The sequence below is a fragment of the Strongylocentrotus purpuratus genome, unplaced genomic scaffold, assembly GCF_000002235.5.
Source record: "Strongylocentrotus purpuratus isolate Spur 01 unplaced genomic scaffold, Spur_5.0 spur5_scaffold_20, whole genome shotgun sequence".
In the NCBI taxonomy this organism is placed as follows: domain Eukaryota; kingdom Metazoa; phylum Echinodermata; class Echinoidea; order Camarodonta; family Strongylocentrotidae; genus Strongylocentrotus; species Strongylocentrotus purpuratus.
In genome coordinates, this window is record NW_022145606.1 from 5,239,552 (window position 1) to 5,265,511 (window position 25,960).

A 25,960-nucleotide genomic window follows, 5' to 3' on the forward strand; every position below is an offset into this window, starting at 1 on the left:
TCTCTCTCTTTCCCTCTCCCTCTCTCTCCCCCTCTCTCTCTCTCTCTCCCTCTCTCTCTCCCTCTCTCCATCTCTCTTTCTCTCTCTCGCTCGCTCCCTCCGAGAAGTAGACTGGTAACTAATACTTTGAATGAACTGGACAACAATAAAAAGGTAATGAATTTATGAAAGTTAATTGCAATTCATCTAGGCCTAAATATGTATGGGCACTTCAAATGGGCTCAATCTATTATGACACTGTGACATGATAGTGCCGTACAACTTGCCCACTTGGTTTAACACACAGAGTGACTAAAATATCTGCTCTCGTCTATTCAAATATGTTGTTCTTAATAAGTCAGGAATATTTGGAGTGATCCAATAAACGAATCGTACAAGGTGTAGTGCAATGTAATGTAGTTTATCCCGTTTATTTACCATTCGTTAACAAAATACAAAACGAAATTCTGCAAAGGCAGAAGAATAACAAAAACAATGAGAAAATATTCAAATTAAACATAACATACAAAATGTCTGCAAAAGACAGTCGTATATCATAATACAATATGATCATATATCATATCAAAATAACAAGATATACAACACTCTTGCTTTTAATAAGACAATGATTGATACAGGTAAATTGATTCAGTATAATTCCCACACATCTGCTGGAATTGGTGACAAGTTTAAAATACTTAATATGCATATATAATTGCATATTCCGTAAAATTCCTCCAACTATGAGGCCTCATGGGAACAATGTCAATATACACATGACGTACAAAGTACAAACACTCCTTAGGCGAGGCGTCAAAAATATCGATACCAGCAGGCTGCCGCCTCACGTATTGGCGCATCGAGGCTGCAATTACGGCCGAAGCCTGGCTGGGGCAATTATTTTTCTTTTGTTAGCCCAGCCGGCTTGCGCCAGGCTGGGATCTGAGGCTCGGTTTCCATTCGAAAGGCGGCAGCCGGCGTATGCTTTTGAACGCCATTTCCTACCGCCAGCGGTAGCCGGCAGAGCTAATTTAAAAAATGCAGCCAGGACGCACAAGTGCAGTTAGCTGCCGCTGGCTGGTATATTTATTTTTGACGCCTCGCCTTATTTGTTTCCCTATTCTAACTAAACTTTACTCATTACCCTCTGATAATATAAACTATGTCTTAAGTTCCGAATGGAAATAAATTTGAATAGAAATGTTAACAAAAATCAATTATCTAAAAGCATTTGATCACAATCAAACACAATTTGTCTTACTAAAATTCTGGCTATGAACTGAAGTAATTTCATAAGTGCATTTTGAAATGCTGAAGTATTTCTTATTACCAAAGCATTATACAAAAGAAAGCAATTTTACAAGCAAGGTGCATATCTAAAAGACCAAGTAATTTCTTGTACTGAAATACATTTCAAATATAGTATACATTTACACTACTGCATTAAACCACGTCATAATTATACATTTGCAGAAAAACCAATAAACCAAGTAGCAGCCAAGTCACTACACGTAGGCATTGGATAGGATGCCTCAACAGCCAGCATATACCAGCGATAATCAATAGGACCATGCATTTTTCTGGCTATTCTGACAGCATAATCTGCATGTCATATTGATAACCCATATAGTATGACATAGGCCTATCAATATAATTAAGTTCAAACTCAATAAAATGTTAAGCACTGCTAAAATACTTCTTCAAGACATTTATACTAAAAATGTAGTAACATATAATTTGTTTAATCGTAATCAACTACTTTGTGTCTTATTATAACATCTAGGATAATCAAAAGAAATCCCTACCAACAGCACAGTTTATCGATAATCGGTGCACATGAGCGCAGCTATCTCTACATGTTTGTTTACATTCGGCCGCCCTCTACGACAATTATAACTCCACTACTAGCAACCACTTCATTGCAATAACAACATATTATTTTTTTTATATCTCCGTGGAATGCTGAAACTTCTGAATTCTCTACATATATCATCAATCAGTATAAAAGCGAGATGAAATATCATTGTTGAGATCATACATTAAATATTCATTCAATCCCGTAAGAAAATGTATCGCATGATTCTCTAACACATGAATTCTTTATCACTTGTGCAAGCACAAAATACAACATTTATTCATCAAAACTGACTCTCAACATGTAAATATAATATTTTATATTAGTTCTACATACCAGGGCCCTGTCTTACAACGAGTTAACAAAATATATATTCATGAACTTAATATATCACAAATTTTACCAAAGGGTGTAAACAGGAAGCTCAAATATTTACAAATATCACAATTGTTCAAAAATATTACTCATACAAAATTACAATTCTTAAAAGATTGAATTCATACAACTTTCATGTAAAAAGTTATTACGCAATTAGCACGTTTTATTATTCATAAAAAACCCCGTTTTAGATAATAAGCCCAGGCCCCCAAACTGAGTAACAGCTTTAACATATTTATGGTCATCTGATCAAGGTCTAAAATTTGACTAAAGCCCAGCAGTAGAGGGGGGCATTACAAAAGGAAGCTCACTTGGACTTGGAGGGGAGGATTGGGGAGTCTTGAAAAGGACTCTCGGTAATCTTCCTTTCTCGAGTGTGTGTGTAGTCCTGAAATGGACTGTTGGTATATTCTTGAAAAAGACTGTTGATTATCTTTCTTAGCGATAGTTCCAATGAGGACCTTAGCACCGGTTGGAGAGGATGGGTGGTAGAGTGGCTTTAGGAATGGCTCCAATCCTCACCCTCTCTCACATGGCACAACCGCAAGCCCACTGTATATCGACATCACCGTGCATGCCGATACTTATAAGCAGCATCTAAGATAATGCAGTTCAATAGAACATTGGCAACATGTTATTCACGGCTTCCCTCGTCAACATATCATACATATATACAATAACATTTTCATAATTATTTTGAGCACAATACAACATCAACAAATCAATCTCTGAGTTAAAAGAAAAATTTAAACCCAGATTAATCTACGATGATAAGATCCAAAAGAATAAACATGAACTGTTAACTATCATTTCATGTCTTACCTACTAATTTGTTACAGCTAAAAATTGGAAAGTTAGGAATCAATTGTAATTTGTACACTTTGTACACACAAGTTTTAGACAAAAAGAGGAAAATCAATTGTGCAAACGTAGCTTGAAGGTCCGAAAAATAGGTATCACTTTTTCCAAATATCAAATATAGGCAGCTACTTCTGGTTATTTGTAAATGCACTTTTCTATACATGATACCTGTGAAAATTGAATTATGATAGTGTGCACACTATCGTACATTAGATTCATGTAGTGGGCAGGAAAGACGAGTCCGCACGGGGGACACAATATGTCTAGTTGTTAAAATTTGTAATGTTATCACTCCGATGTAGAATCAAATCTTTATGATATGAAGCCTTTAAACTGTTACACATGCACTATCTTGATATAGATAGATAGATAGATAGATAATGGTTTTATTGAGAATAAAAGAACAACAATGCATCGCGGCCTACAAGGCCGAATTGGGCAATGTTTTACAAATGTAAAATACAGTATATAAAAACATATAAATCTATCAAGTCATTCATTATCAGACATGACAAACTATAATATAAGTAAGTCCTTTTGCGTTTCAGGTGCATCTTTCCAAGACAATACATTTCACGAAGCTCCCTTAATAACCATGTAATGTACTTAGTTTCCGGTACCTGAACAAAACAATGCTAATATTCATATTTCATTCTTGTAAAGCGCACACCAAATTAAAACGTCCTAGGCGCTTTCAGACAGCTTTGGAATATATACCCTGGGCTTAGCTCCAGCAGCTGTTATCAGCGGATAGTACATTTAAAGGAATAAACCTACAAAAAACCTAATTAACTCTCCTGGGTTGAGTGTGGCAAATGTAGATTAGCGTCTTACCAAAGGACGTTAATACTGTGGCAGGGATTCAAAGCCAATACCACGTGGTTCACAATCCAGAGACTTATTCATTGTAACTGTCATCACTAGAACTGCTACTTCTGTCCCGATCTTTGATCATAAGACGGCTGTTTGACTCTACCGATGCTCCGGCATCAAGAACATCCACACAATCATCGCGCTTCATCTGCTTCAGAGTGAGCCTCAGATCCTCGAGGCTGCAAATCTTCTTCTGTCTCTCCGCCAGGTCAATCAGATCTGATGTTGGGTCTGGCTTGTTGGTCAGACTAGCGATGTAGTCATCCAATCGCAAGGCACTAGCAAGTCCCTTCCAGTCGTCATGAGTAACACGGGGACCGTTCAACAGTTTACTCAGCTCGTGCCGTACCACAAGGGGGATAATCATTGGGTGCGGCGGCACAAGATCATGTCTCCCTGTAACATACATGGAGCCGATGTTAAAAACATTCCCATGTATGTTCACCGAGGAGCTTGGAACAGCTGGCCGATCGTTGATTCGCGGGAAGATCCGCTCATCCTCTGATGCAACCCGTGCCGCTGCCAGAGGCTGTGTGGTGAGGTCAGAGGACACTGGAGGTGCAATGGATCCTTCTATTGGCAACGTGGAGCTAGTACCTTGGAGAAAGAAAAATATAAAGATGGTTTGCATAGTACATCATATCAAAATAGAACTCTATGATGGCTTAAGAGGGAAATGGGGACTGAAGGTTCCATGGAAAGCAATGGTGAAGAAAGAAAGCGGTACGGTATGGTGGAGAGAGTCTCAGTAACACCCCATAAGTGGAAACGTTTTTACTTTGATACTGATATTGATGCTGAGGACGGAAGGCTTCTGTCATAAAAGGTCATAATGACAAACATTTACATGTTATACTCTTTTGTGGAAATTCATGGCTTACACTATTTTTAGTGCTTTTTTATACCTGCAATTTGGAGACAACGTTCAACTCATAACTACGATTCATTCATAAAATAAATTTGTAGTCCCATATACACATTTCTGTGTACATTGCATGTGTTCTTTATCATTTCCAGGATTCCAAAACCTCACAGTATGATAGTAATATTAATGGAGAGTGTTTATAAAGCTCATAAGAATTTGTAAAATTTATCTTAACTTTGTGTTAAACAAGAATATATTAACATACATTGTAGCTGAACATAGAATACATGGATGTATAAGAACTATTCAACCAGATATTAATAACATAGTGGGAGCAATATATTACGTATTTGTGACTTGACTGGTGGAACAAGCTCCCAACAAACCCAGAGAAAACCACAAGCAGAACAGCCTCATGAAATCCTTAAAAACAAATACGTTTTAAGGCCCCCGCGAAACCCTCCATGATTGTGACCTATTAGGCTCCCAAATTTGGTCAGGTAGCCCATTTCAAAAGAAAGGTGTTGCGGCTGAAAAGGTATATACCAATACTTATCTGCTACACAAGCAAACTTTGTTGATTGCTTTCAGTTTCTTTCACAGTGGATTAGCATTCCCAAAACGAAGCTTTATCTTTAAATCATATGAAACTAACCCACTGATGATCTTTCTTTGTTCTTCTTGATGCTAACATCAATGGTCCTCTTTAGTTTGTCCTCTAGAGAGTGATCATTGATGCATGCATTTTCCAAACTCTGAAGCGATAACGGAAGATGACTCTCCTCGCAGCATCGGATTGAAATCACCCGGCCATTCAAACTCCCGCCCACCGTCGACTGAAATGCCATCCCCATCATCATGGTCTGATATGGATCGTTCTTCTCGCAATCCTCCTTCGTGATTATAAGGACCACGTGGGAACAGGTCTTCAGGGCGTCCTCGATACTGGTCATTTTCGGGACACCAAGCCTGCTGTCGGCAGCAGTCATCATCGTCCAGCCATTCCTGCGGATGATATCCTTCACCTTATGTACATCATCCGTGTCTTGACTAAACTTAAGATAGATGTCATAGAACTTTGGCTGTCCTTGAGAGGATCCACTGGTTGCACTTCTGCTTGTTTTGTACGATGGAGCGCTTCTTTGTGTCGATTCTACAGTTCTTCTTGCATCTTCATTCTTCCTTTTCAAAGAGCTACTCTTTCTGGAATCTAAAGAACCTGAACCAAAACAAAAAGACGGATGACAATTTTTCAGAATAGTACATTTTCGTAATGTAATCACACCTGATGCACAAATCTTTGCTTAGTGCCTCATTACAAATTATTCCTATTTTTTGATACCATGTACCTTCATATCAAATGTCATCAAAATCCGTGAAACATTACTTAAGTTATCGAACGGGAACCAGATTTCTTAAGAACGGACATACAGTAGCGTTTCCCCTCCGTCTTAGTCGGTGAGGGGAGAATAATAGTAAACCCTCTCTTAATTGACACACGACATAATATTCTATACTAACATAATATGTTAGTATAGAATACTACCATTTTATATATGTTAGTATAAAATACTACCATTTTATATATGTTAGTATAGAATACTACCATTTTATATATGTTAGTATAGAATACTACCATTTTATATATGTTAGTATAGAATACTACCATTTTATATATGTTAGTATAGAATACTACCATTTTATATATGTTAGTATAGAATACTACCATTTTATATATGTTAGTATAGAATACTACCATTTTATATATGTTAGTATAGAATATTACCATTTTATATATGTTAGTATAGAATACTACCATTTTATATATGTTAGTATAGAATACTACCATTTTATATATTATATAAAATGGTAAGATACTTGTTAGCTTATTGACTAGGCACTCCAGATTCAAACTACGAAAATCCTTACAACATGATTCAAGAAAGAAAAAAAAAGGTTGAGAATGAGAGGATGAAGTGACTGCATACTTACTTTCGTTCCCTGACTCCACTCCTTCCTCACTCATACCTGTATAAAAAACATGAAGAAATACATTCAAATTAAGAAAAGAGTTGAGGTCTAGTGGATAAATCAGAGTGCTGTGGATCACAATGTATTGGGTTCAAATCCCTGCCACATCAATATTATTCACTGGCAAGACATAAATCTACGTTTTCGGGGTTTGTGAGTTTGGAGTTTCTTAACGCCAATCTAGAGATGGTTTTAAAATAACAAGACAATTATTATTTGGCCTTAAACACTTCAGGTATAATAAACGTGAACAAAATTCTACACCTGACATCAAATTGAATAAGACATAATATTCTATACTATTTATATAAAATGGTAAGGTGTTTTTGAGATTCATATCAACTTCAATTTCAATTTATTCAACCAGTTAAAGATCTTATGTAAAATGTTATCATATACAGAGTAGTAAAGCTTAGGAGCCATAATCAAATCAAAAGCTTGTTCACAGGGCCCCTTTATTTAATAGGCACACCAGATTCATATTATGACATTTTACAACCCTACTCCTGACACCATGATTCTAGATAATATTAGTCTCTCTATAATTTACATGAGTAACAAAAGAAAAGGAAGGGAAAAAATACCAACCAAAAACAGAACTTCATGAGCACAACCAATCAAATAAAAATGAATATGAATGAAGTGAGGCATGAAGGTATTTAAAGACCGTCAATACTACTGGGCCAGAAGGGATTAGTCCACACAGCGAGGTCACTGACAGGTGGCTATCTCATTAACTCAGCTCTCAACTAACATAAGAAAAAGAAGATCATGAGGGACCAACAGGCACCGATCGGGGAAGTTTTCTATATAGAGGGAGCAAGTAGCTACGAGTAGAACAGTGGGGCTTTCACCCTAATAAGGCCGGGGGCCATTATGGCCCCCTGTCGATTTGTTGCAGCTGCATCAAAACCCCTGAACTTTTGGTGCTGAAATTTTATAAGTTTTTCCCTCATGTCTCTTGCACATTGTGATACCTAACTTATTATGAGTGGACCTATGATTCGGGTGTTAGGATACCAAATATCATCACATGGCTATCAATATAATAATTCTCACAAATGTAACTATGTAAGTATATTTCCCCCAAAAAATGTGCATATTGTCATACAAATATTAATATAAAATAAATAAGAAAACACAAAAGTAAGTAAACAACACCGTCTTACTCGATATACTTATACAATATATCATCATTCTAATTTTCATATTAATGGACCTTTCTAGGCCGAGATCTTAGGGGGAAGGGCATAATGCCCCCCCCCCCCCGGCCGTATTAAGGCCTCAAATAGCCTGGCCTTTTGAGGGTAAAAGGAACAACCAATACATCTCCAATCTCACCGTTTGTGGAAAATCGGAATTTGTATGATCAAAGTGAAAAGTGCACCAGATCATTATGGCATGTTTTAGAATTATTAAAACAATTTAAAACAGAATCAGGGCCTTTTTACAACACAGGGAGTACCAATAACTCTTTATACACAGAATTCCAATAATTGCACCAATAACCCCAAAGTGCGGCGATCAGCTAAAATCCTATGTGTGTACAGAGAGGAGGTATAAAATAAACTTAACACAATTTTACCTGACATTCTATGCATCATTAGTTGAGGAGTATAAAGAAAATTAAATATAACATACCACCCCCCCCCCCCCTCAACAAACGAAACTAAAGTTGAACCTAGTCCATGTCAATATATACAAGTGTGTCAACTAGTTTACACATGCGTGCATTTTATTTATATTAAAGACGCATATTATAGTGGGCTCTCATCGATAAATTGTCACCATTCGGGTGTTTACCAATAACAGGTGTTATGAATCACCAGGTATACCTTTCAGTTTTATGACCAACAGGCCATATATAATGATTTGCATTTTCCACCAATCAACCCATATGGAAAAAGTTATTATCTTACATTTCCCTCACTCAAAGACTCTCCAAGAGACAAGGGGGTATTAAATAATGGCACCATCGGTTTGCTGTGTGGGAGATTTGTTTCAATACAGAGCAAAAATAGTTGTTGGTGGGGTACCAATTCTTAAAGACCTACCGAACTTGTACTTGATTGCAGCTGTATTGATGTTATGTAGTCCACACTTGAGTGACATTCCTTTGAAGCAGTCTTTAAGCATTTTCTTCTTACTGCAGCTCGGGCACAGAAAGAGTACATCATACTTGATCATCCTAGCCCACTGCTGAATGAGACTATCAAGGGTTTGGGTTATAAAGTCCATCACCTGCCATAAATACACAAACAGCCCCAATACAGATATTATATTTGAATTTTGGGGGGCTGCTTCAAGGTTATTTAACTTTGATTTAAATTCGCAGTAGACGGATCTGCAATGAAACTGTCATTCGGAAGTGCATGAATCGCACGTAACATTGGCTTGTTTTCTCTCTTAACTTAACAAAATCGGCAGAGACACTTGAACAGGTATTGCCGGTTTGGGTGGAGGGAAAAATGTTCCTCTTATCTTCCTTATCCACAAACAGTACATTTATGTTGAGGTTTGTTTCCAATATATCTCTATCCAAATTAGTCGAACTATTAATATTCTCTTGGAAGTTCATTAACAATTGTCCATAAACCTACTGACACAGAACGGTTTCAGAAAGGTCTCCCATTTTGATGAAGCACAAAGTTTCACAGTTTGATAACTAAACTGAATTACGACATAAACTAGATGTAGAATATGGCTTAAATTAATCATACATTCAGGAAAAGATTTGGAGTTAATCCTGCCTTTAACTGTAGTTGATTTCTAAATCAAGTTTAAGTGCAATTTGGTATAACTTTACTGTCCTCTAATCTAAGAAGACTCATAGTTTCACCACAATTTAAGACATGGGACCGTTAGTGTAAAGTTAATTACAGTTATATTTGCATAACTCAAGTACAAGTCATATTGTTGTTATTAGTTAAATCAATTTTCTTGAAAAACCTATGCAAATCATGTGTTATTTACTCTTCGTAGGTTGAACTTTTACTAAGTCAAACTATTTGGGTATCAACCGATTCGACTTATGCAACTAGAAACACATGTTCCATGACACATTCAAACAATTATTTACCAGTGACAGTTTCAATTCTATGTTTCAGAGACCTTTCTCAGATGTGTACTGGCAGACACAAACGAGCTACCAGTTTTCCAATCGAACAACAACATAATTTTCTCTGTTAATTTATATTGTGTAGTAATTGAAACCATCCTTTTGAGCTACCTACCTCTTTGACAGCGCTTGGGGCAGGGGGTTTGTGACTATCCCCATCATGATGAGAACCAGCAACCGCTCCTTGATATACAATGACCTGACATGTTCAGCATCAAATGTAAAGGGAAACAGATTTTTATTAATATGATGGTGTGTAATTGTTTGCATTTCCCCTCAGTTTTGTGAGGGTTATTTATTAATTTATTTATACATTTTTAAATATTGTGTTCGTTCCACAGAGCATGTTCCTCAGCACACATTAACTGATTTGCAAGAGAGTACGTATTACCTGATACAATTAAAATACAATGTAAAACAAAACAATTATAGAATAACAATATATTTCATACATTACAAAACTAAACAAGAACAAAAAGAAAGGTTGAAAATGAAAACGATTATATTGCTTTTGATCAACTCTTTAAAACAACATCAGCTACGAATGTATGTGTATTTAAAACCAATAAAAACGGTGAGATATTATGAGCTTCCATTTTCAGATTAGAGCACTAAGAACCAAACCTTGATACTAAATTATAGGTACAATTTAAAAGGTTACACAATGCAAATATATATCAGAGAAATAAGAGCACTGGTCCATTACGTATCGACAGTATTATTTTCTTTGGGAGAATGACTATAACAATGCCCGGCGGAGATTATTCGTTGCCTTTGTATCCGATGCACGGCCTCAAAAACTTTACATACAATTTAGTATCTCCACCATGATAACAAAAAGGTATCGCTAACGCTTGACTCAGACCTTGATAGTTGCTTCACATGGAGTTAACATCTCTATTAAGGCATGGTGCACTCCATCAACCATTAGACTGATGTGACGATGGAAAAGAGTGACGGGTTCTCCATCTCTTTCACCCATCCATCTGACTGCTCTCGCCATCAACCGATGAAACAGCCCATCTGTAGAAATGACAAATGAGAGAGGTGACGAACAGATTATGGCTAGTAATGTTTTGAAAGCCAGCTCAAAAAGATATATTAGCTGCAATAATACTTAACGACAATTATATATTTCTGAGAAACAAAACACGAGTTTCTAACAAGATGGACCTAACTCCGACTATCAACATAGTCATACCTATGTCTAGTGGCTTTTACACCTGACCGCCCTGACACGTCCTTTGGCAGGACATTAATCTACATCTGCCACTCTCCACCCAGGTGTTAAAAGGGTACCGGCAGGAAGGAATCCCTTGATTTGCTGGGGTAACCTACAACAAGTAGCCCAGAAGAGCTGGGGTAATATTAGAGCACATTGAGCAACTTGCGTGGTGGATATGTGCACTTAGAAATCATACAATATTGATATTATCGTTAGAATTAAAGCAAATAAAAATAATATTGTAGATTTAATTTGATACAAAAAAAGTATCAGAAATAGTCTGTAGCTTACCATCTTCCTACTCAAGGCAGACAAAATATATATCCTTTCTGGACAGGTGGCCACTTAGACAGGTTTGACTTTAAACAGACCTTGTTGCAATTTAATTGCCATATAGTCTCTTTGGAGCAAGAAGGTCATTAACACTATGATACAGTACACGTGTTAACACCCTTTTAGCTGTAAACAGATGATAAATTCATCCTCACCTGGTAAGAAGCCTCTGAAGTCAACATACAAGTCTGTAGAAGATTTGATCTGTGCCTTCTCTTTTGGGGGACAAGGGGACGTCAGTCTGGAAGGAACATAGTACCGCTTCTGTAGCACCTTTTCTGCTTCATTTGATACCTAAAATATAAAACCATATCCAAACACTTAAACCATAAATACAAAACAAAATATAGCAAGATACCCAAACAAATATCGAGAAGTTTAAGCAAAAAACAGAGCAATTCATATTCTACTCAACATTTAGTTTCACACATCTAACTCCTGCCACTAAATTTTTGGAAGTTTCACAACAACATCGACCCATTGAGCCATTCTGATTTCCAATTTCAGAAATATAAATTGTTGGTACCATTTGTAAAAGCTTTAAAAACTCTCCATAATCTTTACATTTCACATCACAAGACAATTATTTGTAATATTAAGGAACATGTATGCAAATATAAAACAAATTACATTATCCAAAATGAAGCACATTTATAATTTGGACTTTATGTACCCATTTTCAACCCTGAGTCAATATTTGCACATATAATTTAAATTTACAAAAGCTGGTACATGTCCTTTGTTTCCTCCTATATTCCTCCTTCTAGTCACAATATTTTGAGGTTAACCTGAAATACTGAGGATAGGGTGAAAAGTTGCTTTTGTTTTAATGTCCCATCCTAACTAAATGTATAATGTCAGCAATGAACCCACAAATATACCCTAATCTTAACCCTAGACTGAGAAACCCAAATACAATTATAAACCTAATCATATACTTATGATAAAATACATATTGGGCATTGCCGGGGTAGAACGGGTAGGAGCACTATTTAGCTGGAGATTTTACCTCAGTGTCTACTGCATCCTGTTGATCTTGCTGTAGTCGTTCTACAGGAACCTCACAGATGAGATCAAACTTAGCCATGAGCTCGACTAAGGCCTCCTTCTTCTCCAAGAAGCCTTCCCACATATGCTGAATCAACCTATCCTCTAAGATACCATCCTTCTCAAGAGTGGTCCAAGCATCACTCACGATCCCATCCTTAATTAAAACACAAAGTCAACTTATTGGCAGTTGTTATAAATGGACACAGGAGTATAGATTGCTAACCATTACTACATGGTGAGGAGAGAGCTTTGTTACATCAATGTCATAAATAATATGTCCTATCATTGTTATCAATACTCTAAAACTCTGTCTTTCAGGCGACTTATTTACAGCCTTCTTCGCATAGGTCAGAGTGTCGAAGGTTACCGTAATATGTTGTTAAGAGTACTGCCGGGGGTAATGATACATATAAAAGCTATCACATACATTATTGATGTATCAAGCTCTATATAAACCCAGAATATTATTATAAATGGAGGAGAAGGTTCCTCACCCTTTCTGCAGAACCCAAGATGGTATTGACCTGCTTGAAGACATCGATTAGCCACATCTACTACGATGTCTTGTCAGACAGACTGCATAGGACCTTTGTGGTACGCACTTAGTTTCGAATGCCCACTTCCCATTCATTTCGTAATTAAAAAAAAAAAAAAACGCTGCAGCTCACCGCAGCAAGAGTAAACGAAGTTTTAAAAGAGTAGATTTCTCACCCTCTTTGCAGGATCCAGAATGGTTATGACCTGCTTGAAGACATCAATTAGCCATTGAGGATTCAGGATAACCATGTCTCGCAGGAGAGACTGCTGGTCTTCAATGCCTCCGTAGTAGACTACATTACCCAGGTCGTGGTAAAAGTTCAGCATCGTGGGGAGTTCACGCTCCGATTCCATCCCGACCGGCTCTGTCAATTCTTTGGTCTGGGAGAATGCAACAAAATGGCTTCAAAATCATAATATGATTTGTGAAAAACACCTAAAAAAGTATCCATCAAATTAATAAATATTATATCAGTAATATCAAATTTAATTTACGCAATGCATACACATAATATGAATATAGTAGTGAACCGAAACTTTAACAGAAGGCAACATGTAGCCTGAATCTTATGCCAAAATGTGCAAAGGCACATCTATTAATTGAGACAGGCATAAAGTCGGACATAAACAACATTGAAAGGGTATAATTGATGGATGCATTTAAATAATATAGCATTACGTATTTCCAACAATACCAGGAGAGTTGTACGTAACTATGTAGAAATGAAATAAGGACTAAACTAAAATTTCGTTGAAAATAAAATACATACAAATCATTTTGTTAGAACATCCAGTACCGAAAAATGGCAAATTTGAAAGAAAAAAAGAAAGTTTAAAGAAATAAAACCCAACTAGGCGTTCAAAACTTGAAGTTCCAATATGAACTGCATATTTATAAAATTGCTCTATAATTTTCTTCCACTACAATACCCAAATTATTTGAAAATGGCAAGAATTAAACGTTGCAGTCCTACCTGATCTAACGACATGTAATTGATTTTATCCACAGCTAGAGCTTCCTCAAACAAGAGCCATCTGAGTGGAATCTCTTCTCCCATGTAAGGCTCTTCCATCGCTACTTTCTCAATATGTCTCCTCAACGCGACCAGCTACAAAGGAAATTAATTATTGGTTGGTTTATTTTTATTTCTTGTAAACGTGACATGTAGCTCATGGCTGATATTTTCTGTTTTACAAAGTAATCAGATATTTACATTGTAATACAAACATCATTATACAAAAGCAATATAACAAAATAACAATGGTATTCCACCACAGGCACACATCAATATTAGAAAAGATTTAGAAAAAATGCAATGAAGATGTGGATAAATAACTACAGCGTATCAAAACAATTAAGGTAATGTCAATAATTATTATCTATATGAGGCTTCCAAGGGGTACAATAAATCAGTGTATACAATATCTTTAGCGCAGTACCTGGACGACCGACCAATACTGTTTTCGTATTGCTCAGTCATCCGGGAACTTCAACTTAGCGCAAAAATAAGCGCGACACAGTCAGACACGCGCAATGCAGGATACGCTTATTTTGCGCTTATTTGTTAAACAATGGGTTATGTAATTGAAGGTTCAAACCATTGGTTAAGTTAAACATCCTTCGTGAATTCGGGCCAAAGCCATATATACCAAGGTAATTAAGTCAAAATTTTGTTATTTCGCTAGTCAGCTTAATACAGATAATAATAATAATAATAATATAATATGGCGTTGTTTTTGTGTGATATAAGAATATATTGCGCTCGCTATGACACTTTTAGACTCGTCTTTGACTCGTCCAATATTGTCATAGCTTGAGCAATATATTCTTGTATGCCACTCAAAATTTTATATAAATATTCAATGTTAAATTTAATTGAGCATGTTCAGGAATGATAAAGATAAAGACCAGTAATGGCCATGCGATCGCATTGTGAAAGAAACGTTGTGGAATCGATCAGCAAAGGTTGATCATCTAGCATATAAGTATTGGTGTGTACTGCAAGGTTTTGGAATCATCAAAATGATAAGAAATTTGGCCCAGTCTTGGTAAAGTTACAAGCACTGTACGCATTGTACATGAAAATGTATATGGGACTACGCACACGTGCGCGACACGTGCGTTATATCTATCAGGTCAAAATATATATAATAATTCACCAAATACATCATTTAGTAGGCGGCTTCTCAAAAATATTTGTAGAGTTGTAATATTGCTAGAGGCAATTAAAGCATGACATTTGTGTCAAGTTTTCTACGAAGAATAACTACTATATGAATCAATCCCAGTTGTATTTAGGAAGTAAATGCATACCATTGATTTTCGTCAAGCACAGTGGATACAAATCAGTGTCAGTATAACCACATGTACTCTCTGCATATTCGAATTTGTTTATGCGCAGTAGATTAAAGTAAAGTAAATATTATTTTCATGAATAATTTGTCCTAGCATAAGAGTGTTTTGGAAATTATCATAGAATCAGTGACGAATTATTTGAGGATTTCTATCACGGAACCTAGTCGGGCAAAATGCAATGAATTATTAAAACAAATATTGCATTTTCTTTGTGTTTTTGTATTTTGGGGGGCGGCGACGTACCCTAGCCCCCGCTGCGTACAGTCATGATTCAGTGGCTAAGCGATGGCCTCCTTATTGTGAGCCCCCAGGATCAAAACCGTGTCGATATGCTTTATTGGTGCCCTTTTATAAGGCATTATTGCTCATTACTGTCAGTTATGACTTAAGGACGTAGGTCCCCTAGTAGATTAGCATAATAGCATGCACATACTTTAGCAGTCATGCAAAACGTACACTCACAAATTATTATTCAATAAAATCTGAGAATGTATACTATTATCTAGATCTAGTAGGAATAAATCATTGTTAAAATCTTTCCATAAATCGGGGTAAAAAAAAATATTCCACCACTATGACCAACAGTGTATTGCGGTTATCCCTCTTCTTGTATACTGGGATTACCTTTGCAATTTTTAAATTCCAGTTGATAGTGAAAGATTGAAGATATAAAGTAACGGTTTGGTTATGTAAAATATAACTTTCTTTACAACAATGGAACTTATGTTATCCATACTAGTGTTTTTACTCTTCTTTATTCCACTGACAATATTGATTAATTCGTTTTCAGTAACAGCTTTAAAATATTATGACCTTTTCCCAGGGAGGTGGTAAAATAGATTGATAAGATATGTCACTATCAACTGGAATAGTACTTGACAAAGATGGACCAATGTTGATTAAAAAAAAATTATTGAATATATTAGAAATATCTTTACTATCATTTATGTCACGACCATCTACATTGAAGCTAGCAGGTGTTTTATTTACAGATTACCTAGAATATCTCGAATGACATCCCAATTTTTGTTTTATATTACTTTTATGTTTTTTAAAGTCATTAAAATAATGTAATCTTTTAACTTATTTTGGACATTTATTTACACTATTTCGACATTTGATATATCGCATCTTGTTAATGTTCGATGGATGTTTACAATATAAGTTTTACATTGTGTTCTTTTTATTTACCATCTTTACAATTTGTTTGTCATAAGAGGTGTTCTACAAATTGCATGTTTTTTTAAAGAATTATTTTGTACTAAAAAGTTTTGTTTAATATTTGGACATAAATTGTTTTAAGAAATGTTGATTAGCTACATCGGCATTTCAACAATTGTGTACATCTTCCCACACTGTGTTATCTAGATTAATTAGGTTCTGTTTATTAACTCATAGCCATGTTGCAGCATGCACGCTATAGTGCTTTGTTCATGCGAGCAAACCACTGCTATGGTGCCATCTGCGTGCGTGCACACCATTCATAGTAGCAGTCATTGTTCATGCTCATTGTAGTGTGTTGTGTGTTTTGCACGCGCTATTCATAGAACCATCGCGATAATCAGATTATCTCAATATAAACTTGTCACTGAGGAATTTGGGACTTGGCACAATGGGAATTAGCCCTGTGGCATGATAACAGTTAATAGTTATTATTATTTGTATTATGATTAAGGTTTTGGTTAGCCGTTATCTGAAATACTGGTAAATGGTCGGACACATTAGTGTAAATATACCTCTTCATCTTTGTCCTCTAAGCTGTTTTCAATGGCATAATACTTGGGGACCACATGGCATTCAAACGGCATTCTCATGATAGATTCGCGGATCTTCTCATGGATCTGCTCAAGCTAGAAGACAAAAAGAGTGAAATGAACAGAAAATACACAGTCAAAATTGTAATCATGCATGGATACCTCACTTTAGATGAAAACATGATAATCTATGCACACAAAATAATACCGATATGATAGCAAAATGCAATTAAATTCCACCTTGATATCTCATTGAGTTTAATAAAAGGACAAATATTAGAGAAACAGATCAGTAAATTGAACAAAATATGTCTAGAAATAAGAAAGTCATTAAAATTTGAAGTTATAACCAATTGAACACGAATCTTTAACTCATCTGTTGAGGTCGTCTCCCATTTGCTTGGTAGTGCAGATTTCATAATTATTCATTTTCTTGCTTATTTAATAAAGAAATGGGGCTGTGTAAAAACAAATTTGTAATGATTGATTACATCTAGAATGCACGTATGACTGAAAGTTTTGTTTAGATTAAATAAATATTTGCTTCAATTTGCTTAAATTTAATTCTTTTTAATTATATATTGCTAAAATGTTAAGTGATCCGTTTATCTAATTTTCTAGTACTATCAAAACCAAAATAACTGATACCAGGGTGAAATTTTACTTTAAAACTTCCATTCACAAGAAAGTGTAAATCCAAATGTTGCAAAGTTATATAAAGAACGAAATGGCCGCTCAGGGTTAGACAGAAATAAGCGCCTGGTAAGGTGGATTCTTTAAACAAACTGACAAAGACTACTGCTAAACTGAAAGTCTTTCTAAAAATTAAAAGTTAATCTAGGAGCTATTAAAATGAGCAAGCTATCGTAAGACAAAATATATTTTTCATTTTTTGTTATTTTTTACAATAACGGGGAGTGTAATATTGCAGCCAAAGGGGATATATGAATATGTAAACAGTGACATAAATTGTAGCATCTTATGTATGTCGGTCTGGCCAGTTGAAATCACATTGAAACAACCGTCGATATCTGAAACCGAAGCTTTCAGGCTAAATCAGGGTATGGTAGTTTTTGTTCGACCCTTTTTTGTCGTTTTGGTGTCGGTCTTGTTGGTGTAAGTGGAGTATTAAGGGTATCTGTAATCTGCTGCGTGATGTCGCACGAAAGAAAGAGGAAAATCCTTCAGAGATATCCCCGAATTAGAGATGTAACTTGGGTAAAATGTCCAACATATCCTATACAGCGCACGCGACCTGCAAAAGTTTCTCCGAAGGCAAGACAAGTTTTAAATCACTGCACGATCGAAATAGCTTTCAGGTACGTATATTGCGCATGCATGAATGTGTACCGCGCACATGCCCAACGCATGCAACGTCCACCGGAAGTATGTAGAGGCGCACATCTGGGCATTGGGGGGGGGGGGGGGAGGGGTATTCCCGATATGAAAAATTGCAGGACCGTCAAGAAGAACAGCTGGGGTAAACACAATTATAAACCTCACTTAAGAAATCCAGCTATCTGATTGGTCGAAATTGCAGTGGTGGTTTTAGCCATTCCCGTAAATAAAAGAAAAATGCCAAACCTATGGTATAGTTAAAGAGTAAATCAGTAAAATCCCGGCAAAATTCCAGTCACCGGAAAACTAGTTCAATCTTGCTGAAATACCTATTGGTTCACGTGTTGGTGTCTGGTTTGAGCGAGCGTGGATACCATACATCGTGTTTGCGAATTGGTTGGTAGCTTAATTTTTAGATTTTTTAATAAGACGTCCGGCGATGTCGATCGTACTACTAAATCCGGCCTAGATTCTACTTATAGTTTCCAAACAAGGCAAAAATGGTTGAAAAAATTCTTTCTAGATTTCAACTTCTTAATGACGATCAATTGCAAGACATGATTAATTCTGCTGACAGCAAGAACACCAACAGGGTACGTGAAATTCTCCATAAAAATATTCAAAGATATTTTAGGTCTAGATCTAGGCTACCTGTAAGTTATCAACAGAGACCTCGATAGCGTATTAAAACAAACTTTCAAACTCGGAGCTGGACAACGTAGATCTAAGCCAATTTTTACTATCAGATTCGGACTTCAGCGTCATTTCCTCAATTATAAAAATGTCGACAGCATAACTTAAGCATGAAGATTTTTCCATTCGACGAGAGTTTTTAAGTGTTTTTCAGCAATGATTAAACAAGGAGGAAAGGGATTTGTGACTCATAAACAATCTCAGCAGAAGACATGGACAAAATCCAAGGTTCGCTTGATTTGGATGATCCTCTCGGTCTTCAGGACAAGGTATTTATTGATGTTATTACACTTAACAGCTTCGAAATTTGTGAGGAATAAGGCCTAGACCATGGGGGAAATTCCTAGAACAAGATCTAGACTAGTCTAACTATCAAAGATACACTCATAAAAAACAACCGTGCAGATAAACTAGAGAAAAGCCAAGGTGGTGACATAAGATGACCTTTTCTCAGTATATACAAGAAATAATGACTGCTTTAATTTTCGAGAAGTAGTTGTTTTTATACGCTCTCGGGGAGGTTACAATCGTGGTATTGCCCTCGGCACGCCTCGCGTATAAACACAACTATTTCTCTCAAAGCAGTCTTTATTACTATACTTTTATTTTATTATCACCAAACATGTATATCATACATTATTACCTTTTCCTTTTTCTCTTTTGCATCTCCTTTCACACTTTCTCGATGCGTTCCAACGATGAATATTGGTGGAGATTTCTGGGCGGTTTTAGACGTACTCTTTTTTATGACTGAAGACGGCGCCACAGCATGGGCGTAGATGGAATGCAACCAAAAATTGATGAACTCTAGCCATGTCAGTTCTGATTTGGCACCTCCGTTAACCTGCGTTTTAATTGTAAAGAAGTATATATGATAAGGCCAAATCATAACTAGATGGAACTTCGACCGCGCGCAGTCGAAAATGATGCCTCCGCCCTAGAGCGATTTTACAAACCAAAACGGAAGCAAGTTTTAAAGATACTATGTCCCTTTTGCAGCTAATATCAAATTCTGTAGAACTTTGCAGGAATTATGAATAAGTCATGTATGTCCTATATTCATAGATCTGTGAAATTTGAACGTTAGCAGTGTCATAATATTCAAATTATGCAAAGAAACCCGTTTACTTGCTAGACTATACTGTCAGACATTATTGAGTGACTGACTGCTTTTTTAAAAATCTTTGGTAATAACATACATAATGAGCTGTAAAGGGCACATGAGCATTTGTCTACATCAATAACCCACTACTTGTGATGGCCAAAATTAAACTGATTTAATCTTTGCGCAGCATAAAACGTACATCCATTCGGTATAATGGTCTGAAAAGTCAGACTATTACTAAATGGCTCTATAGCTCCTGAGTCGATTCGACAAATAATAGTTGTTATTTTCCCACTTAAAGACATTTTCAAGCCCCCCTTCTTTTAGGGAAGTTCTAAATTACGGTCTTTCAAATGCCGTTGGAATTTAACCTTGTCACTTTTTGGCCTGCAAATGGGACATAGTACCTTTAATATTCAAGTTTGATTGTAATCCATACACAGGTTCTCAGAATATCGTGATTACAAGCTATTTTTCATATACATGGCTCTGCAAGATACATACATGTTCTGAGTTTGATGGTAATCCGTCCACCGGTTCTAGTGATAACGCGATCACAAGCTAATTTTGTATACATTATAAGCCCTGTGTCCTTCAAACTTTGACCTCGTGACAACAAAATCTGGTCAATCCATTGGCTCTGCAAGATACATGCCCCAAGTTTGGCAGGAATCCATTAATCGGTTCTTGAGATAACGCGATCAAAAGCTATTTTTGCATTATTATTAACCCCTGTGACTTTTGACCTTTAACCTCGTGACCCTAATATTTCAATCAGTTCATTGGCTTAGAAAGATACATGCATGACCCAGGTTTAGAGGTAATCCATCAATCGGTTATTGAGATAACGCAATCACGAGAACGGGACGTACGGACGTACGGACGGACAACCAGAAAACATCATGCCTCCGGCTACGTTGTAGCGGAAGCATAAAAACACACAAAAACACCATTCTTGGTAATCATTCTCATATCCCACTCTTTTGTATTTTGTGTTAGTTTTTTGGAACGATCTATTGGTTTATATATGTTCATTGTCTTTCAAAATACCTAACCGATGATAGCATGATATTCAAATCATATAATCAATACAATATCATGAATATGTACTTACTTTGTAATATTAGCATAAAATATTCATTAAGAAGGATTGCAACATAAACTAAGCTTAAAGTACGGCAACTCCATATAAAGTAATGTATACAAAAAAAGGAATATTGAGGTCAAATACTATCTAACAGAAATAGAAATCAATGAAGGATGGAGATTAAATAATAACATGTATGAAAAGATGACTGGAGAAGATGGTAAATTAATAATCAAGAGAAATAGCAGTACACCTGGATAATTATTTGGTAAAACATTACCAGCTATTATGATTGGTATTTTTTTTTCTCTCAAAAGTTAATCGCTTTAATGACATGCACAGGTGCGGACATGATCGGCAGGATGACCTTATAGGTCTACGTGTATTTTTGAGCAGAGATGGACTTTCAAAGAGATAGAGATTTCAGCTATTTAATCTCACAGTACACCCTGCTCTGATAAAAGACGAAAAGGTGTGTTAATATATCACTGTTTAAATTGTACCAACAATTACACATGAATTAATCTAGACGGCAACAGGTAGTTGAATCTACATTTTAAAATAGTTAACATGAACAAGAGCTATCATAATATTTGGTACGAGTAATGGATTATACAAATATTTAAAACTTTACAAAATAACTTTGGCAATTTAAGTAATCTTTGGCAAAAAAAAAACACAACACTCTCTAACATTTGTCAATCCCCTGTAAAGCATAATTAATTTTTGCCAAGCAGTATGAAGTGAAATAGAGAAATACCTTTTCAGATTTCTTGTCTCTGGATTCAGGGGGAACGACATAGCCCAAACTTTTACTGAGATCAAAGACAATCACATAAATAGCTCGCCACGTCAGAAACACCTAGAGGAGAAGGGAATAAAAATGATGCATAAGTATTAATAACTACCATGCTATGTTGTTTATATACGTTCTATTATTTATATCAGGCTGCCGGAGCTAAAGCTAGGGTGATAAAGTCCAAAGCTCTTTGAAAGCACTTAGAGATGTTATTTCATAACGTATTCTGCGCTATACAAGAACTGAACTATTATTTTTGTTTTAATTATTATATATGAATAACAACTAAGGCATTCATAAATTTGATGTTTTTGTTTTAGTTGTTCGTAACCCATGAATACAAGATGGGCTAGTTAAATTAGGGCCTATGTTATATACTTTTTGATGCAAGCTTCAATATGTCACATTCTGAAGAAACATTATTTAGTTGTTAACTGTATTAATATAGAGAGTATAGTTCATCAGTAAGGGCAAGAGGTCTCTACATTGCGATATCTCTGTTCAAACTCAAGACAAAGCATTAATTTCCAAAAATGTATTAAGTTCTTTGGATAAAACTGACTGACGTAGATCCACTGGCTCCATATATAGAGCCGGTGTCAATTTGGGAGTATCAGTGCTAAGATACATAAGGATAAACCAACTACTTGCATATACACTACCAATTCCAAGATAAGTGTGTGACAATTGCAGGTCAAAGGAATAACAAACTTATGTTGACAAAGAATTTTTTTTTACAAAATTAAGACATAGTTCTAGAGTTTTTACAGTTCACAAGAAGCTAGCAATTATTGACTAATGTGAAGTCTGTTCTCCTACAGTGGAATATCAAATATATCAAAGAAGCAATAATTTAGACACTGGGCATGACATTGCATCTATGACTGGACCACACATTAATGCACCTTTATAAAATGTATGGTAAAAACTAATATGTAGGCCAACAGCTGTACTTATTAAAAGTACATGAATCTACGTGCCCTGAACTGAATCATTGAACTGAGACAATGGAATAATAGTCTCAATTTCTACTTTCTTTGAGAATGAGATTTATACACTGAAACTGATCAGAAACAAAAATCGCAGGAGAAATATCAAATATTTAGCACATAAATGCCATAATGAATGTATGGAAGATAATACAATTTTAATTTTTATCAAATACCAGAATCTAACAATACTTTACAAATTTGCTTTTATGGCACCACGGTAGATTTTATAAGGAATTTAAAGTTCTTAAAATGTTATTTTACCTGATGGGTTGAGTAGTATATGTCGTGTCCAGCAAAGTCCCAAATACTTAATGAGACTCCTTCGCCTCTACCGCTATCAGTCCCGTCTGTTCCTATCTCCTAAGGAATAAAGAAAATAAATACACATCCATATGAACAATTATCTAATGGTCTAATGGATTATTTGTCGTTATACACTCCTGTGGAAACACACCATAATCCGATGATACCGTTAACCATAACAGATTATCATACCCGTTATCGGAGGTGGATATATCTGTGTATGTTGGCAGTCACAGCTCTGTAGAAACGTTTTTGTAAACATTAATATTTAAGGTTATAATACACAACGCTCACTTTCCAAATAGTCATCTAGTGAACCAGGGACGTGATAGAGAAGTACTGGAATCAAGCCGCTCTCCTTCGACCCCATGCTCCAAGCCGCCGAAAAGTTATGCGCTAATGCTAGGAGTCCACTGGGCCAGCGCCAGTTGGTGCCAGTTTGCGCCAATGCAATTTACTGTTGCACCTAGTGTCGCCAATAATGTGCCTAGTGGCGTGTAGTGGCTCAAACTGCCTCCCAACTGGCTCGTGTTGGCCCGTGATGCTAGGAGTCCACTGGGCCGGCGCCACTTTGCGCCAGTTTGCGCCAATGCAATTTGCTGTGGCGCCTAGTGTCGCCAATAAGGTGCCTAGTGGCGTGTAGTGGCTCAAACTGCCTCCCTACTGGCTCGTGGTGGCCCGTAACGGCACCAAATTGGAATGTGGCGGCAAGAAAATTTCAAAATGTTTGAAATTTTCGTCGCGCCACTTGCATCGAGCAATCAGCGCCAAGTGTCCGCCAAGTGGCACCAAATGGCGCGAACATATCGCTCTTTGGCGCAAACAATCCGCCTATTGGAATCCACTGGAATGTAATGGCGCGCGCCAAGTTGCGCCAATGAGATTTCGCGCCACATGGCGCCACTTGGCGCCAAGGGGCACCTTGTTTGCGCCCCGTTTGCGCCTCTACGCGAGCCAAACGGCACCCGATTGGTGACTACTTCACGCCAAATGCCACCTGGTTGCCCACCATTCGGCGCCACTTGCCGCCTCACAGTGATGGCGGCAGTTCTCCAAGCTCCAGGGATGAGGTTGTGCTGGGCATCCTCCTGGTCCAACATGCGGACGTCCGGTGCCTGATAGCGCTTCCTGATGAGGTTGTGCAGCATCACGGCAGCTTCAACGAGCAGGCGGACTGTGTCTGGTTCCTGTCTCATCTGGCTAAGGAAGCACTGGAACTACAGAGCCAGAATGCCAAAGGCATTTTCAACCACACGCCTTGCCCTGGACAGCCAGTTGAAGATCTTCTGCTGTTGGTCCATGTTACAACGGCCAGAGGGCTTCATGATGTACGTCCTCCCACGAAGAGGTACGGTATAGGGTGCTCTTCATCATCATGGGGAAGAGGAGCTGGATCTGGGATGCCTAAAGTGCCAGCTTCAATGCACTCCTTCAGTTCACTGTTGTTGTAGATCTGGGCATCAGACTGATGGCCAACTCCACTCACATCGATCCACATGAACTGGTACTTTGAATCTACCAGAGCCATTAGGACAACCGAGAAGAACTGCTTGTAGTTGAAGTAAAGGCTGCCTGATTTGTTGGGCTTCTGGAGATGGAAGTGCTTTCCATCATAGGCTCCCAGACAGTAAGGAAGATTCCTTCTGGCTTCAAAATCACCTGCAACCTCAAGCCAGCCTTCATTGGTTGTGGGGAGGGAGATGACTTCTGCAGCATACTCATCCACTATCGCTCTGGCCACACCAGGGACAAACTTCTGGATGGTTTCCTTGCCCACTCGGAAGTTGTAAGACAGCTCGGCAGAGGTGGCCCCAGTGGCGAGATGGCACAGGAAGACGGACAACTTGAGACCAGGGGGAATGGATTTCCTGAAGTGGGTGTCCTTCTTCTGCAAGTGGGGTGTAAGCCTGACCAACAGGTCATCAAACATCTCTGGGGACACCCTGGTGTAGTTCTTGAACTTCCTCCTGTTATTCTCCCTCGGCTCTTCCATCAAAGTGTGGTACTGTCCACGTTCGGCCCTCAACTGTGGGTGGCGCATGGGTCTAAACCACCAGTTGTGCTTCCCTTTCTTCTTAGGAGGCTCTTCTTCTTCAGGATTGGCCAGCATAAGTTGATAGGCAGTGGCCACCTCAGCATCTCTCATCCTCTTCTGATGGAGCAGCATCATCACTCCAACATTATCAAAAGCCTCAGACATATCAAAATTGTAAATATTTAGTAGAGATGTTGTTCATACAGCAGCTGAGGAGGGTCTGAACCAGGTAGCCGATGGCCGGTATTTATATAGTCGGCAAGTAGCGCCAAGCGGCGGCAAGTTCAAACCAATTTGGCGACCTTTGGCACAAACTAATCACCAAGTGGCGCAAAGTAGCCGTCTATTGGCGCGAATGGCGCCAACAGGGTGAATTTTGGAATCAAATGGCCG

The 25,960-nt window shown here is 37.3% G+C and overlaps 3 protein-coding genes and 1 long non-coding RNA gene across 4 annotated transcripts; all 4 read right to left on the reverse strand.

The window, feature by feature from the left end:
- Positions 1 to 1,088: 1,088 nt before the first annotated feature.
- Positions 1,089 to 6,020, reverse strand: LOC100890702. Its single transcript, XM_030992658.1, has 2 exons — positions 5,467 to 6,020; positions 1,089 to 4,543 (listed from the first exon to the last, which is right to left on the reverse strand). Exons 1-2 carry the CDS (start codon positions 5,801 to 5,803, stop codon positions 3,972 to 3,974), a joined length of 909 nt encoding a protein of 302 aa, XP_030848518.1. The 5' UTR covers positions 5,804 to 6,020; the 3' UTR covers positions 1,089 to 3,971.
- A 704-nt stretch (positions 6,021 to 6,724) lies between these two features.
- LOC100888832 lies at positions 6,725 to 18,934 on the reverse strand. Its single transcript, XM_030993279.1, has 11 exons — positions 18,875 to 18,934; positions 17,198 to 17,311; positions 14,080 to 14,214; positions 13,280 to 13,486; positions 12,528 to 12,722; positions 11,674 to 11,812; positions 10,826 to 10,983; positions 10,076 to 10,159; positions 8,897 to 9,083; positions 6,804 to 6,839; positions 6,725 to 6,735 (listed from the first exon to the last, which is right to left on the reverse strand). The coding sequence occupies exons 1-11, from the start codon at positions 18,932 to 18,934 to the stop codon at positions 6,725 to 6,727; spliced, it is 1,326 nt and encodes a 441-aa protein (XP_030849139.1).
- A 961-nt stretch (positions 18,935 to 19,895) lies between these two features.
- LOC115927555 lies at positions 19,896 to 23,585 on the reverse strand. Its single transcript, XR_004065735.1, has 3 exons — positions 23,491 to 23,585; positions 22,199 to 22,300; positions 19,896 to 20,090 (listed from the first exon to the last, which is right to left on the reverse strand). It is a non-coding gene; the product is annotated as an uncharacterized LOC115927555 (long non-coding RNA).
- A 1,164-nt stretch (positions 23,586 to 24,749) lies between these two features.
- LOC115927418 lies at positions 24,750 to 25,462 on the reverse strand. Its single transcript, XM_030993280.1, has 3 exons — positions 25,276 to 25,462; positions 24,973 to 25,191; positions 24,750 to 24,895 (listed from the first exon to the last, which is right to left on the reverse strand). The coding sequence occupies exons 1-3, from the start codon at positions 25,460 to 25,462 to the stop codon at positions 24,750 to 24,752; spliced, it is 552 nt and encodes a 183-aa protein (XP_030849140.1).
- Positions 25,463 to 25,960: the final 498 nt, after the last annotated feature.

What these genes read in the sequence shown, in the direction of transcription:
- LOC115927418 (XM_030993280.1), bottom strand. Translation starts at nt 25,462, where the DNA reads ATGTTTGATGACCTGTTGGTCAGGCTTACACCCCACTTGCAGAAGAAG. An exon ending in CATCCAGAAGTTTGTCCCTG is followed by an intron (nt 25,192 to 25,275) that starts GTGTGGCCAGAG and finishes TTGAGGTTGCAG; the next exon opens with GTGATTTTGAAGCCAGAAGG. An exon ending in TGCCCAGATCTACAACAACA is followed by an intron (nt 24,896 to 24,972) that starts GTGAACTGAAGG and finishes GATGATGAAGAG; the next exon opens with CACCCTATACCGTACCTCTT.
- LOC100890702 (XM_030992658.1), bottom strand. Translation starts at nt 5,803, where the DNA reads ATGATGACTGCTGCCGACAGCAGGCTTGGTGTCCCGAAAATGACCAGT. An exon ending in CAAAGAAAGATCATCAGTGG is followed by an intron (nt 4,544 to 5,466) that starts GTTAGTTTCATA and finishes TCTTTCTCCAAG; the next exon opens with GTACTAGCTCCACGTTGCCA.
- LOC100888832 (XM_030993279.1), bottom strand. Translation starts at nt 18,934, where the DNA reads ATGTATGGTATCCACGCTCGCTCAAACCAGACACCAACACGTGAACCA. An exon ending in GTGAACCAATAGGTATTTCA is followed by an intron (nt 17,312 to 18,874) that starts GCAAGATTGAAC and finishes TTTGTCTTCTAG; the next exon opens with CTTGAGCAGATCCATGAGAA. An exon ending in ATTACATGTCGTTAGATCAG is followed by an intron (nt 13,487 to 14,079) that starts GTAGGACTGCAA and finishes GCATTCTCCCAG; the next exon opens with ACCAAAGAATTGACAGAGCC.